Here is a 16,426-nt window from a genome sequence, read left to right on the forward strand (position 1 = left end):
TTGGAGATTCCTTAGTACAGTATAAGGGGACTTAACATCTAAGAGGCTCTAGACAATGTTTCAGAATTCACGAGCAGTCCAGCATATTTAGGTTGGGGGAAAAGTTGGTGCAAAACATTGTTGAATTCAAAAGTTCAGCTGACAGGTCCACAACAATTTGCAATTGTTTTATCTTACAGAAACTCAAACTGTCACAAGCATAAATTACTGCAAAAAAAAATTTGAAAACATTCTTCCAACACAGTAAATAGACCAGCTTATGTAAAATATTTGACGGTATGGGTAGGCTAATTATAGAGCAAATAAAGGGAGTTATTGACACCATAAAAGGTGAATGGAGGGCGTTTTCCTGGCTTTAGTTTTAACGCTGTTCCCCGCGCACAGTTTTACTACAGGTCTGATTTATAAGGGGAAACATGGGAATGCATGGCGTGCGCAAAGTTTATATATCTCAATATTTTTTGACATACATATTCTTTTCAGAAATGTCTCACGCAGATATTTAATGTGAAATTTACGCACATTTTATGAAGCCCCTGAGCCAAATGGGCCCGGGTCAAAAGTAGGGTACTATATAGGGAACAGGGTGTCATTTGGGATGAAACCATTGTCTTGTTAATGGCTCTACATAAAGGAGCTTTGTAACCTAGCGATCAGACATTCTTACCAAACAATTAAAAGTGGGCATTGAGCAAAATCATTCAGCTGACGTGTGGAAAGAAATGTGGACAGATTGTTGAAATATGGATGTGGAGGGAATGGTACAGAGCAAAGCCTGGACTGCAGGCTAGGCAGCATCCCTTTGTGAATGATGCTGCTGTTGAAATGTATCACAGGGGAAATTAGCACTAAACAATCTGTGAGGCCATCTGGCGTGATGCTTGTGTGTGAGATTTGTATGTACTATATACTATGTGTGTGCGTGTAGTATGTTTTTATGTATGTGTGTAGAGGAGATGAGGCATCATAGACTGGTTGGCTTGATAACCATGACCAGGCTGAGACCTGAAGACAGCTTGTTTGCCTCCTGGGTGAACAGTTAGTCACTTAACCTAGCAAGTAGGAAGACTGTCTTTGAGGTGATTTGAATCTAATGTTCTTTACCATGCACCTAGGCCATACTTACTGGTATATCTGGAGTAAATGTTGTTTTCCCCAAAAATTCAATTCTGGGATGTTCATATGAAGATGTGTGGATGAGTGTCTGCAAGTGTGTATACAATCAATCTTGCAGAATTCACGGACAGGCACTCGCTATAGGCATGCATGCATGTTTAGCTTGAAAAAGTCACTGCAAAATATCAAAACATTCTGCCCACACCTTTACAGAAATGTGATCAAATATGATATTGCTCTTTCTTTTACAAATTCCAATTGTGCCAAATAAAGGGCGTTATTGTCACCATTAAAGGTGAATGGAGGGTGTTTTCCGGGCAGTGGTTTTAATGCTGTTCACCTGTGGAAAGTTTTATAACAGGTCTGATTTATTATGGGAAACATGCTTATGTATGGCGTGTGCCAAGTTTATAAATCTGAATATTTTTAGACTTACCTATTCTTTTCAGAAATGGCGCATGCAGATATTTACAGAACGGTTATAAATGAAGCCCCTGAGCCATATGGGCCCGTGTCAAAAGTAGGGTACTATATAGGGAACAGGGTGTCATTTGGGATGAAACCATTGTCTTGTTAATGTCTCTACATAAAGGAGCTTTGTAACCTAACAATCACACATTTGTACCAAACAATTAAAAGTGGGCATTAAAGAAAATCATTCAGCTGACATATGGATCTGTGTGGAAAGACCGATTGTTAAAATGTGGATGTGGAGGGAATGGTTTGAAGAGCAAAGCCTGGACTGCAGGCTAGGCAGCATCCCTTTGTGAATGATGCTGCTGCTGTTGAAATGTATCACAGGGGAAATTAGCACTAAACAATCTGTGAGGCCATCTGGCGTGATGCTTGTGTGTGAGATTTGTATGTATGACATACTGTGTGTGCGTGTAGCATGTTTTTATGCACACGTGTATGTGTGTAGATGAGATGTTATAGACTTGTTGGCTTGATCACCATGACCATGCTGAGACCTGAAGACAGCTTGTTTGCCACCTGGGTGAACAGTTAGCCACTTAGCCTAGCAAGTAGGATGACTGTCTTTGAGGTGATTTTAATCTAATGTTCTTTACCATGCACCTAGGCCATACTTAGTGGTATATCTGGAGCAAATGTTGTTTTCCCCAAAATTCAATTCTGCAGCAGTGTGAACAGATACAGTATCTACACTGAACAAAAATATAAACGCAACATGTAAAGTGTTGGTCCCATGTTTCATGACCTGAAATAAAAGATCCCAGAAGTTTTCCATATGCACAAAAAGCTTGTTTCTCTCTAATTATGTGCACAAATTTGTTTACATCCCTGTTAGTGAGCATTTCTCCTTTGCAAATATAATCCATCCACCTGACAGGTGTGGCATATCAAGAAGCTGATTAAACAGCATGATCATTACACAGGTGCACCTTGTGCTGGGGACAATAAAAGGCCACTCTAAAATGTGCAGTTTTGTCACACAACACAATGCCACAGATGTCTCAAGTTGAGGGAGCGTGCAATTTACATGTTGACTGCAGGAATGTCCACCAGAGCTGTTGCCAGATAATTGAATGTTCATTTCTCTACCATAAGCCGCCTCCAACGTCTTTTTAGAGAATTTGGCAGTACCTCCAACTGGCCTCACAACCACAGACCACGTGTAACCACGACAGCCCAGGACATCCACATCCGGCTTCTTCACTGAGGGATCGTCTGAGGGAGGGGTGTGCTGAGGAGTATTTTTGTATGCAATAAAGTCCTTTTGTGGGGAAAAACTCACCCAGTGGGAGGACCTGGCTCCCAAGTGGGTGGGTCTATGCCCACCCATGGCTGCGCCCCTGCCCAGTCATGTGAAATCCATAGATTAGGGCCTAATTAATGTATTTCAATTGACTGATTTCCTTCTAGGAACTGTAACTCAGTAAAATCTTTGAAATTGTTGCATGTTGCATTTACATTTTTGTTCAGTATAAGTGCTGTCTTAGTCTGGGATGTTCATATGAGGGTGTGTGTGTCTGCGTGTGTGTGTGTGTGGTGTCATCAACATTCCGTAGTCTCACCACTGTGAATAGAGTGCAACTGTATGTGATGACCCGATTGCGCTCTCACGATTACCCCGCTCTCTAGCGGCAGAGGTAACGTTTCAGCAACAGTTTTGGAACATCCCTTACTCACAACTGAACTCACTCACTCACTCACTCACTCACTCACTCACTCACACACACACACACACACATAGAGACACATAAACTGTCTCTCCCTCACACACACACACACACTGCTGCAGTGCAACCATCGCTATAACATCACAGAAGTCAGAGGCCCCTGTCATCTCCACACACACACACACACACACACACACACACACACACACACACACACACACACACACACACACACACACACACACACACACACACACACACACACTCCGTAGTTACATAGTTGTAAACACACTTGTCTGTGTGTGTCTCACCCTGGTGTGTGTGTGGAAAAGAGTTGCCCGGCAGCCCTGGAGCCATGCGCTGTTTGTCTCTAACTGTTGTGAGGAGAGCAGAAGGCGAGTTCCAGCCCATGTGGACACAGGCTGCATATATGTTTTATCTGCTTAATTTTTCATGCTGTTTAAATGGGTCATGCATTGTTAATGCCTCACTCTCTCTCCACAGACATGGCAGCCGTAACCATCGCATTGTCATAATGGCTTGCGTTACTGGAGTAGGATGACGTTACTTACCCCTCAACACTGATCTGAAGTCAGTTTGGCTTTGTTCCCCCATAATGGTTAAGGTAAGGCATTGGGGAGGGTGTGCTGTTCCTAGATCTGTGCCAAAGGGTAACTTCTGTTTGGAGCGGCGTATTACAAAGAGGTTTTATGGGCCCTCGGCACTGATTTACAGTCAGTTTTACGTTTCCTCCCCTAATGGTTAACGTTAGGCATTGGAGAGGGTGAGCTGATCCTAGATCTGTACCTAAGGGTAACTTCTATTCCGAAGTTTTATGGCAGCTGACACAATGCAAGCGGGAGCCACCATTAAAAATGCAGGAGGGTCTGGTCTGGGAGGGCCACTAATCAAGCAAGTTTATGGTGGGATTAAAAGGAAAGATGGACCCCCTCTCTAAGTTGTGTGTGTGTGTGTGGAGATAATGATATAAACTGGAGGGTCTGTGGGCCTCTGTGTACGTTTTACGTTGACGTTTTAGTCATTTAGCAGACGCTCTTATCCAGAGCGACTTACAGTTAGTTATAACACATTTCATATAGTATGTAGGTAGACAATACATCCCACCCTCCCTCTAGCATCCAACCGTGTGTACGTACACAGACACACAGTCTGGTGCTCAGTCCTGTGGGGCATGCTGACAACAGGTGACATATCATAACGTTTGTTTGTGTGTGTATGAATCTGCTCCAGGGGAGAACTGCTTTGACTTGGTGTGTGTGTGTGTGTGCGTAACTGTGACCATTTTATTCAATGGTAAACGGCCTGAGTAAGACATCTTCATTTATCTACCATCTTTGGTTCTGAACACCACCTGAGTCTCGTGTTTATGCTTACATTATTCTTATGAATGCCTTTTTTATAAGGTTTTTGTTTGGCGAACCTCATTGTTATAGTGACATTTGTCAATAAAACTCATGAATGTAACTTTTTATGTCAAATTTGTTTACATTTTACTTGTAGTCCTGGTTGTCCTGAAAAGAAAACAGTAAAGCACTTCATTGTGAGGCTAAATATGACGGCTTGCCAAGCAGATACATGAAATTAGTGACAAAACTGGACTCATAGGCTAATTTGGCTTGGGACTGATAGGGTTAAAACATTTCTAGTCTATCTACAGTATGGGTAACTATTAGATGCTCAATGTTTCTTTAGAAATTATTTCAAAAGGAATAGTTTAACTATTAAAAAGAGAGTTCAGTTCACGTTACAGGGTTGACCTTAAACCAGAGGGACTAATGTAAATGAATTACTAATCACATGAAATAAGTTAAACATTTCAGAAATTACTTTCCCAAAGCAACAAAATAACTAGGGCTTTACAATGATGGTGAAAATTTCGGGAAATATTGGGGTTAAACATGACGTGGTACACGCCAAAATGGGGATTTCAGAGAAAACAAATAACTTATTTTAATGAAAACACACTGCTATTGTATTTTTTTAAATCATGTTTAGTTTAGTAAGAGCATAGATGTATGTGATCCAACTGTTCAATATAATGTTTTACAAAAATGTACACACATATTGTCTGAGGGTCATAAAAGGCACTCTAGTCGTGGAATGACCCATTTATTCACTATATTATGTGGCTTTCTTTCTTTACTATATAATATAATTAAGGCTTATTTTATTTGTCTCCAAAAATTCTCAGTAACATATTGAATGTATTATAGGAATCTTGTAACTACTTTATTACAGTTTGTAGCAAGTGCACTATAAGTGTATCATAATGCACTATATGTGTATCATAAGGCATTTTATGTGTATTTCTCATATACCATTTTTTGGGGTCTGTACACGGACAGTGATTCACAGGGTGGAGGTGATAGAGGAGGTAGAACTGAACTGGCCTCATGGTTTGTGGATGAGTGTGTCGAAGCTGAGACCAACGAGAGGTACGCTAGAGGTGCGAGGAGCTGTTTCTAAGCCAGTGAGCAAACACACCCTAATGAGGGTGACTGACTGGAGGCTGATCCACCGCACATTAGACAGAGCTGGCAGGTGATTCAACAAACTCATGCAAACCAGTTGGCCTATGTTACTGTCAAATGAGTTGCATGTGAAATTTAATCCAGTGTGGTGTTCATTAGGGTGCACTGAAGCAAAACATTTTGCAACGTAAAGCACAAGTTCAGATACCTCCTTGTTTCACTCAGTTTCTGACCATTTTCTTCCGTTTTCTCTCCTAAACCCGACCCAGATGAGTGCAATGCTGTTGCTGAAGTGACTGGAATTCAGATGGCATTGACCCCAATGACACAATTGTGAACAGACTGTGGTCCTCTCTATAGGAACACTAGCTGCTTCAGGCTGTTCAAGTAGAGTCACATAGAGGACAAGGAGGAGCAACAAGGACAAGAGGAGATGGGGTGAGTGTTTGCTAAACATGGCCACTAGCCTTGGGGTAAAGGAAAGGGACAAGACAACAAGGTGAGGGCAGACAGACGGGAGGTTTGTCATTTGAATGTTTGTTGAAGGCTCAGGCAAGGAGATGATGACTGTATTAGTCTACACAGTAGCTCTAGGGTGTAGAATTAGATGGTGGAGTTGACTAGTGTTGTGTTATGGGAGGTTTTGGAGCTGACTAGTACTGGTGAACTAGAACCTACTAGTACTGCGTTAGGGAGTAGAATGTGTTGGAGCTGACTAGTTCTGGGTTGCAGAGTGGACAGTGTGTTGTAGTTGACTAGTTTTAGGTTATGGAGTGGAATGTAGCCACGAAAACACAAGCCAGAAATATCTGTGTGTCTAAAGCCACTTGCCAAACACTGCGCTCACTCCAATGACAAATACATTAAAAAGGATCAATAAAATACTGTATATGCACAAGTGTTGACCAAAATGGGCTTATTAAAAGCTCTGGTGAAAGCTTAGACCGTGATACAAGGCCATGGCTTGCAATATCATCCCACTGGGCACACACTGGTTGAATCAACGTTGTTTCCATGTCATTTAAATTAAATTACATTGAACCAACGTGGAATAGATGTTGAATTGATGTATGTGCCCAGTGGGATAGCCTATACAGCTGTCTAAATGTATTCTGCCCCAACAGTCTCAGGGAACCTCTGCTGTGAGTAAGTCTCTGTGATTGGAGGCCAACACTGGCCTTGCCTTGGGCGCACCGCACGACCTCGCACTCCAAGCCGCATGGAGACATCGTGGTGACGCTGTGAAATGTCACTTTGTGAAATGACACTGCTCACAGAGGCAGTAACTTGCTGGGGGGGCTCCACTGCATGGAGGGAGGGAGAGAGGTGGGGGAAGGATTCAGGAGGAGAAACTGTTGTGAGCTGTGAGCACTAGAAAATGTCACAGTAGAGGTTTCAGGTCTACCGACTACATTTACATTTACATTTACGTCATTTAGCAGACGCTCTTATCCAGAGCGACTTACAAATTGGACACCAATGTGTAGTGTTATGGTATAACAACAGATCAGATTTGATTGAAGCACTAGAATTTAAAAACTGGATGTGCTATACTGTTGTTAGCCTACTTTTCAGAACATGGCTTTTTTACTTTGAGGGTAACGCGATGTTTCAAAGCTGGAATTCTAGTATTTCAGTTCTGGTTTACTGAATCAAATACCAGTAACTGCCAAAATAAAGGAAATACTTAAGTAAATGAAGGATACAAAATATATTGAAAGCAAGTGCTTCCACACAGGTGTGGTTCCTGAGTTAATTAAGCAATTAACATCCCATCATGCTTAGGGTCATGTACTCCTTAAAAATTCCCAGTTGCCCATTATTTTGGCTACCATGGCTAGAAGAAGAGATCTCAGTGGGTTTGAAAGAGGGGTCTCAAATGAGCATTGTGTGTGTGTCTCAGTCACAAGATCTCAACCCAATTGAACACTTATAGGAGATTCTGGAGAGGCGCCTGAGACAATGTTTTCCACCACCATCAACAAAACACCAAATTATGGAATTTCTCATGGAAGAATGGTGTCACATCCCTCCAATAGAGTTCCATACACTTGTAGAATCATTGAAGCTGTTCTAGCGGCTTGTGGTGGCCCAATGCCCTATTAAGGCACTATGTTGGTGTTTCCTTTATTTTGGCACTTACCTGTATATCAGCTACTGTGAGAAAAGAAACACTGCCAATGTTAATATGTGGTTCATACCAGAGATGGAAACTCGAGTCTGAGACTCGGACTCGAGTCGCACATAAATCGCAAAGAAAATGACTTGCGACTTGATTTAGACTCATGATCAATTGACTTGGACTCTAGATGAGAGACTCGTGAACAATGCAAGTCAGTACTGGGATAAGTTTTTGTTGTGCATTCTGTCAGATAACATGGAACAGGCGGCATTGTAACACAGAGATAGTAGTTTAATACAGAGGGCTGAAAAGCGTTCTAGAATGGCTGCGTCATTTGTACGTTACTGTAGTACTACAGCTAAACAATTGTAATCAGCAACAATGTCATCAGGTGGTGAGGCTTTCGTTGTTCAATTTGGTTACAAGAACCTGCAGTATAATGCCAGTGGCAAAAAACGAAATGCTGTTTGCAAAACTTGTGGAATTAACATTAAAGATGGTGGCGCAACTACATCTAACTTCATTGGACATTTGAAAACTCACCGCGAAAGGTCAGGCTAGCTAGCTAACAACGTTACAATGTGGTTAAACTAATAATAGCCTGTTTAGCAGATGCCAGCTTGATATAGCTAGCTTTCTTGTGTGTGTCACGATCGTCGAACAGAGATGAGGACCAAGGCGCAGCGTTGCAGGCAAACATACTCTTTATTAGAGACACGATCAAAAACAACAAAACGAAAACGTGACAGTTCACGGTCTAACACAACAGACTAGAAACAAGATCCCACAAACTCTGTGGGGAAACAGGCTGCTAAAGTATGGTTCTCAATCAGAGACAACAAGCAACAGCTGAATCACGTTGCCTCTGATTGAGAACCACACTGGCCAACATAGAACAACAATACTAGAATGTGAAACCTAGAACAAAACACATAGACTTTACACACCCTGGCTCAACATATTAGAGTCCCCAGAGCCAGGGCGTGACAGTACCCCCCCCTAAAGGCGCAGACTCCGACCGTGCCCACCAAATACCACAGGGGAGGGACCGGGTGGGCACTCCGCTTAGGCGGCGGATCCGGCTCCGGGCCTCACCCCCGCTCCCTCTCCCTCTCCAACCCCCCAAAGTACCCCTGGTCCGGTCTGGCCCCGCTGGCCGGAGCTGGACTGCACACTGGTGGAGCGGATTGCTCTAGCTCCGGCGTGAAGCATCTGACCGGTGCCGGACCAGCCACCGGTGGAACAGGCACGGGCCGTGCCGGACTGGACGACGCACACCACTGGCTTGGTGTGGGGAGCAGGAGCGGGCCGAGCCGGGCTGACGCAAACGCACCACTGACTTGGTGCGGGGAGCAGGAGCGGGCCGGACCGGGCTGACGGGCGCACCACTGTCTTGGTGCGGGGAGCAGGAATGGCGGCGCGCCCTGGCTGTGCGAGGACGGGCCGGACGCTGACGCACCACTGACTGGGGGGGTGGTTGCGCCGGGGGCTGGGCACCACTGACTGGTGCGGGCGGGAGCACCACTGACTTGGTGCGGGGAGCAGGAATGGGCCGGGCGACCACGACTGTGCGGGGAGCAGGAACGGGCCGGACAGGGCTGACGCGGAAACGCACCACTGACTTGGTGCGGGGAGCAGGAATGGGCCGGACTGGGCTGGCGACGCGCACCACAGACTTGGTGCGGGGAGCAGGAACAGGCCGGGCCGAAGCTGGCGACGCGCACCGTAGACTTGGTGCGAGTGGCAGGAACAGGCCGGACCGTACTGGGAACACACACCACTGGCCCTACGTGGGGATCAGGAACAGGCCGGACCGGACTGGCAACACACGCCAGTACCTCTCGCCGTGCCTCTACATCCTCCTTCCCCCTGGTGACCAGTGACTCCCATAACCTGGCGGCCTCCTGCTGCCCCCGTCGTCCACGGCGTTAGCCCCCCCTAAAAATGTATGGGCTTCACTCCTACCCGTGGACCAGGTCTCCATGCTTCTCGCCAGCCTTTCGCCCTTCTGCCTCCACGTCAAGCCCCCTCTCTTCCTCACCCGGCTTGACCCAGTCGAGGAGGCGCTGGATATCCGCTAGGGATTTCCCTGGCGATGGCTCCTCGACCCGCTGCTTGGTCCAGTTCTGGTGGGATCTTCTGTCACGATCGTCGAACAGAGATGAGGACCAAGGCGCAGCGTTGCAGGCAAACATACTCTTTATTAGAGACACGATCAAAAACAACAAAACGAAAACGTGACAGTTCACGGTCTAACACAACAGACTAGAAACAAGATCCCACAAACTCTGTGGGGAAACAGGCTGCTAAAGTATGGTTCTCAATCAGAGACAACAAGCAACAGCTGAATCACGTTGCCTCTGATTGAGAACCACACTGGCCAACATAGAACAACAATACTAGAATGTGAAACCTAGAACAAAACACATAGACTTTACACACCCTGGCTCAACATATTAGAATCCCCAGAGCCAGGGCGTGACAGTGTGTCATCTTTTAGCTAACTGGAAATGTATTACTGTCGAATATTTCTCGAAAGTTTAAGAGGTGGGTTGTCAGATAGCTAGGCCTACTTGTTAGCAGAGATTATTAAATTACATCTCAGCGATATGCATATCACTATGGGATTTAATATACTTTCTGTTGTAGCCTGGTCCTAGGAAGTAACTTAGTATAAAACGAGAGTTCAAAGCATGCAACTTCTTGGACATTTCTGCTGAAAAATTCCATAGACCATATATATTTGTTTGTGTCCTTGTACTTCCATCTCAAGTCAGCAACAACTATCCATCATGTTGTTCATCTGCAGGTTCACTGAATTCTGCAAAGCAAAGGTGGCCAGCGCAGGGACAGAAGGACAGAGCAGCATTGACTCATTCTTGACCACCACAGGTGTGTACATGTGTACAGCCAGGGCCACCCCAGGCAGAAGGCCATAACAGAGGCTATACTGCAAGACCTGATCATTTCCTGCAACCTGCCTATGTCCTTAGTGGACAACCCTCACTTTAGGCATTTCATGTCAGTGGTAGATGACAAATATAGACCAGTAAGTAGGCCCAAGTTGACCAGGCACCTGCATGACTTAACACTGAACAAAGAGGCTACAATCAAAAGTGCCCTTGAGAAGACAGAATCAGTGTCTGTCACTGTAGATATATGGACTGACCGGACCATGGGAGTAACGGCCCATTACATGGCCATGAAAAATGAAAAAAACTCCTAGACTGGAGTCAGTTCTGTTGAGCTGTGATATATTCACAGGGTCACACACTGGGGAAAGAATCAGTGATACATTTGAAGTAATATGTGATAATTTTGGCATAAAATATAAATTAGATTATATCATATGTGATAACGCTGCAAATATGAAAAAGGCCTTCACAGTTTGTTTCCCCAAAGCAAGCAATGATCATGATGGTGATGATGATGATGTGGATAACCCCAGCCTATGGGAAGAATTTGGTGAAGAGTACAACGCTGATGTTAAAGCTATCCAATTTTCTATGCCACTTGCATTCAAATAATAATGATTTGTTTTCATGTATAATATATCCTGTTATATTCTTGATTATATACCTCATTTTATGAATTTTAGTAGTGGAGAAGAAGAAGAACAACCACCTGCCAAACCCTCCAGATTGTTCTCTGGCTACCGCAACAAGATCAGCAAGAAGTAAGGAGACATAAAGTCATCTGTCATAGCAGAGATTATTTGCTACATTCAAGTATCTTCTGATGAAAATGAAGTTGATTACTTGGATTTTTGGAGAATCCATGCAAAATACTTTCCAAGGCTCAAGCAGGTAGCAATGACAGTGCCTGCCACCAGTGCCCCAGTGGAGAGAGTGTTTAGTCATGGAGGCCTAATCATGCGCCCTCATCGTGCCAGGCTCAGCACAAGAACGCTGACAAACTTGATCTTTCTGAAATGTAACCTGTCTGCAACAGAAATGTTCTCTGTCTAATGGCACAGGATGTAATTTGCTACAGGAAATTGTGTTTCTGTTGTTAAGTGTCCAGGTCAGTAAGTATATTTTAGGGATATAGAACACTTTAGTAGTGCAGTTATTGAACAGTTATCAGTCATTTTATCTTTACATTTTAGTCATTTAGCAGATGCTCTTATCCAGAGCGACTTACAGTTAGTGAGTGCATACATATACTGGCCCCCTGTGGGAATCGAACCCACAACCCATGCTCTACCAACTGAGCTACATCCCTGCCAGCCATTCCCTCCCCTATCCTGGACGACGCTGGGCCAATTGTGCGCCACCCCATGGGCCTCCCGGTCGCGGCCGGCTACAACAGAGCCTGGATTCGAACCAGGATTTCTAGTGGCACAGCTAGCACCGCGATGCAGTGCCTTAGACCACTACACCACTCGGGAGACACCTACAGATTTTCTGTTTGTGTGACAGAATGAAGTGAAATATAGACAATGTCTGCCACAAAATACCATGCACTTTCAAATGTTATCTTAGCTTATTTTCATATCCGGTACAGTTACTTTTATTCATGTAAACTGTCTACATTTTAAAAGGACATTTATTTTGATTTAAATAGTGCCTGATGTGCTTTCTTTCATACAAGTATGGACTAATGAAGGGAGTCTCTTCAAATAATTTACAAGGTTTATAGACCTAACCACAGCAAGCAGAAAGCCATTGCCAAAGGGGACTTGTGACTTGACTTAGACTTGGCCCTAAAAGACTTGAGACTTGACTTGGACTCTACCCCAAAGACTTGTGAACATTTCTGGTTCATACATGGCCGCCTACGTAGCAATGGCATGTTAAGGCCCACAACTTCAAGTTAACATTGAGGCAACATTGTGGGTTGTAGATTTTCATGGTACCAAATCCAATTTTTTATCTCACTTATTCAAAACAACGTATGTTTCTGGTCTCTGTGTCTTTGGACCCTGGGGGAGCTGGATGGACTACAGTCATGTTAACAAATAATAAAACCAGGGTTAAATTCTCTTCATTTAGCAGAGCTAGTTACTTTATTTCAGAATCACACATACAGCAAGACATATAGCAAAAACTGTGTTATAACCGTTTCCCTTCTGAGATTTCCCTCAAATATAATTGTTCAAATCCGAACAATGTTAATTTTCAGTAACACATCAATGTTATGTGATGTCAGTGATTTGTTACGTTTTTCTCCTCCAAAGCACTTGTGGGTTTAGAACATTTGTGTCACGTTGGCCCATTGTTTTTTGTCGCTCTGGGCATAAAACCTTGGTTTGTTAAGCTTCATCAGATGGAATAATAATATAATTCCCTGACATTTAAGTCGTTACACTTTGCGTGCATCTTTTTGTGCTTCATTTGGTTAAACACTTAAATAGAATGGCATCTCAGGACAAGAGACAGAATAGAAAGGGATTCCAGGACAATCTCATTACAATTGGCTTGTCTGAGTTTAACCAACCACTTCATTCTTTTTTCTTTACCTCATCCCCTCATATTTTCTCTCTCACTCTATTCCTATAGCCGGCAAATCCATGTTTGTGTCCATGTTTCTCCATCGTTCTTTCTCCACAGGTTGATGGTTTGAAAAGGAAAATCATCATCCCCGCTGCAATGACCTGCATTCATTTGCAGTGCAAACAAAATTGAACCAATAAATAAAGTACATTTATAATATACATTGTCTCTTTTGTACATCGTTTGGGGTCAGTTGGTTCGGTCTGGCCAGTCTGAACCCTACATGAGCACACAGCTCTTGGCCCGGTTCTTTCTCATGGCGGGGGGGTGCTCCAGAACCTCCGTCCGGGGAGGTTGCTGGGAGACCCGCTTGAGGCCGCGGCGTGAGCCGCTGCGTTTTAGCTGGGGCCGGTGGAGGCGCGTCACCGAGGTCAGGGTGGTGACGTGGAAGACATCGCGGACGCTGTTCTCCGAGTACTTGGACGTACACTCTGTGTAGGCCACGGCGCCGATCTGCCTCGCCAGGGTAGTGCCCTGGAGATAAAGAGAGAGATGGAGAGTCACGTTAAGAAATTAGAATTTACACCCTTTGAATAGGGTGAGAACACAGAGAGTGGAGGTTATAGGAAGAGAGAGTTAACTAATATGAGGTAGAAGAGTGTATGTGGATTCAAACACATAGGGCTTATTTCATGGCTTATTTTAAGGGTGGCAGGTAGCCTAGTGGTTGGAGTGTATGGCCAATAACTGAAAGGTCGCTGGTACGAATACCTGAGCCGACAAAGTGAAAAATCTTCCGATGTGCCCTTGAGCAAGGCACTTAACCCTAATTTGCTCCAGGGGTGCAGTACTAGTATGGCTGACCCTGTAAAACAAAACATCCACTGCAACTATCCGGTATATGTGACAATAAAATATTTATGATATATATTTTTAATGGGATTCAATGCCTAGAACGATGCAGATAAAAATCTATGTATGTTGTGTGCTGCTCATTTGAATAAATCCCATGTAGTCACATAAACGTGTCGCTCTGGTCTATTCAGACTCTTGTTGCGTTCCAGGTCGTCTTTATTACGGTCGCGCTGCACAGATTATACTAGTGCACTCTAACTGGGTAAGCAGAACTTTACTGGGTCTCTCTCTCCTTCTCTCCCCCCCTTTCCAGCAATATAATGTATTTATCTGACCCGCTTTTAAACAGGTTTCAATGTGGTTGTCACTCGATTTGAAAATAAATGTTATGAAAGGGGAATACTGTATACATTCTGATGTGATAAGACTTACAAGGTTACAAAATGTGAATGAGGAGAGGGGTGGGGGTGGGGTGAAATTAATAAACATTTGGTTACAATGTCAATCACTGATACAGTAATGAATACATTTACATTTGTCATTTAGCATACGTTCTTATCCAGAATGACTGCATTCATCTTAAGATAGCTAGGTGGGACAACCACATATCACAGTCATAGTAAGTACATTTTTCCTCAATAAAGGAGCTATAAGCAAAGTCAGAGCTAGTGAGGGGGGAAAACGTCAATTGCGACTGTTAGTTCATGAAAGGCTGGGGGGGATGGGCAGGGACTCTGCTGTCCTAGCTTCAGGGGGAGCTGGTTCCACCATTGGGGTGCCAGGACAGAGAAGCGCTTGGACTGGGCTGAGTGGGAGCCAAGAGACCAGAGGTGGCAGAACGGAGTGTTGGGGTGTAGGGTTTGAGCATAGGCTTAAGGTAGGGAGGGGCAGTTCCTCTTGCTGCTCCGTAGGCAAGTACCATGGTCTTGTAGTGGATGTGAGCTTCGACTGGAAGCCAGTGGAATGTCCGGAGGAGCGGGGTGACATGGGAGAACTTGGGATGGTTGAACATAGGGCGGGATGCAGCGTTCTGGATAAGTTGCAGGGGTTTGATGGCACAAGTGGGGAGACCAGCCAACAGCGAGTTGCAGTAGTCCAGACGGGAAATGACAAGTGCTTGGATTAAGACCTGCGCCACTTCCTGTGTGAGGTAGGGTCGTACTCTACGGATGTTGTAAGGATGAACCTGCAGGAGCGAGCCCCTGCTTTTATGTTTGCAGAGGATTACAGAGTGTTGTCCAAGGTCACGCCAAGGTTCTTTGCACTCTGGGAGGGGGACACCGTGGAGTTGTCAACCGTGATGGAGAGGTCTTGGAGCAGTCAGGCCTTCCCCGTGAGGAAGAGCAGCTCTGTCTTGTCGAGGTTGAGCTTGAGGTGGTGGGCCGACATCCAAGCTGAGATACTTGCCAGGCACGCAGAGATGCGTGTCGCCACATGGGTGTCAGAAGGGTGGAAGGAAAAAAGTACTTGAGTGTAATCCGCATAACAATGATATGAGAGACCATGTGAGGATATGACGGAGCTGAGTCACTTGGTGTATAGAGAGAAGAGGAGAGGGCCTAGAACTGAGCCCTGGGGGACACCAGTAGTGAGAGTACGTGGTGCAGACACAGATCCTCTCCACGTCATCATGTCACCTGGTAGAATACATGCCATGTTCCATTCAGTGAGGGAATAATCCCCAGCTAGATACACAGCAATATTATGATTATTATATCTCTGCAATATGTCCTACTTTGACTCAGTAGTGAGAATCCATTCATACAGAAGGAAAGTCTCTATTTTGACCCTAAGCAGATTATGGCAGAAGTCGTCGGGTTCATCCGCGGTTCATCCTTGTGACTAGCGGATTCCTTTGGGATTGAATTGGACAGCAAGTTGTAAGTCTTAAATTGCTGGCATTTGATTTACATTACAGGCAGCGGTGCCCTTTGATTGAGGCTCTTTGAGGACAGTGAGCGAGTTCTGAGTGTTTTGAGGAGCTCCAGTTAAGACAGAGGAAATCGAGCAAAGTGACATTAACGTAACCTGATAACCGGTCCCTCCTGCTTGGTAACTCAATCAAGTTTGCTCAATGAAATTGGTTTCATGATACATTTGTTTTTTTGTTTTTCTTTCTTTTTTCATGATCTTAGTAACGGTTTCATAAGCGGTTTGATGATCTTCATAACAGTTTTTTCGTCTGCGTTGTTACTGTTTCCCGGTCTGCTCTGTGTAATTGACTGGCATGCCAAGGACATTTCCTCCTAAGCTCCTCTCTGGAGA

At 44.5% G+C, this 16,426-nt stretch overlaps 1 protein-coding gene across 1 annotated transcript in view; it reads right to left on the reverse strand.

The window, feature by feature from the left end:
• Positions 1-12,830: 12,830 nt before the first annotated feature.
• Positions 12,831-16,426, reverse strand: part of LOC121556922 (rho-related GTP-binding protein RhoN-like) — a 58,863-nt gene continuing 55,267 nt past the window's right edge. The window contains exon 5 of the mRNA XM_045217536.1: positions 12,831-13,840. Within this exon, the coding sequence (XP_045073471.1) occupies positions 13,586-13,840 (255 nt within the window). The 3' untranslated portion in view covers positions 12,831-13,585. The remainder of the gene's footprint in view (positions 13,841-16,426) is intronic.

Source organism: Coregonus clupeaformis, unplaced genomic scaffold (genome assembly GCF_020615455.1).
Source record: "Coregonus clupeaformis isolate EN_2021a unplaced genomic scaffold, ASM2061545v1 scaf1101, whole genome shotgun sequence".
Taxonomy (NCBI): Eukaryota; Metazoa; Chordata; class Actinopteri; order Salmoniformes; family Salmonidae; genus Coregonus; species Coregonus clupeaformis.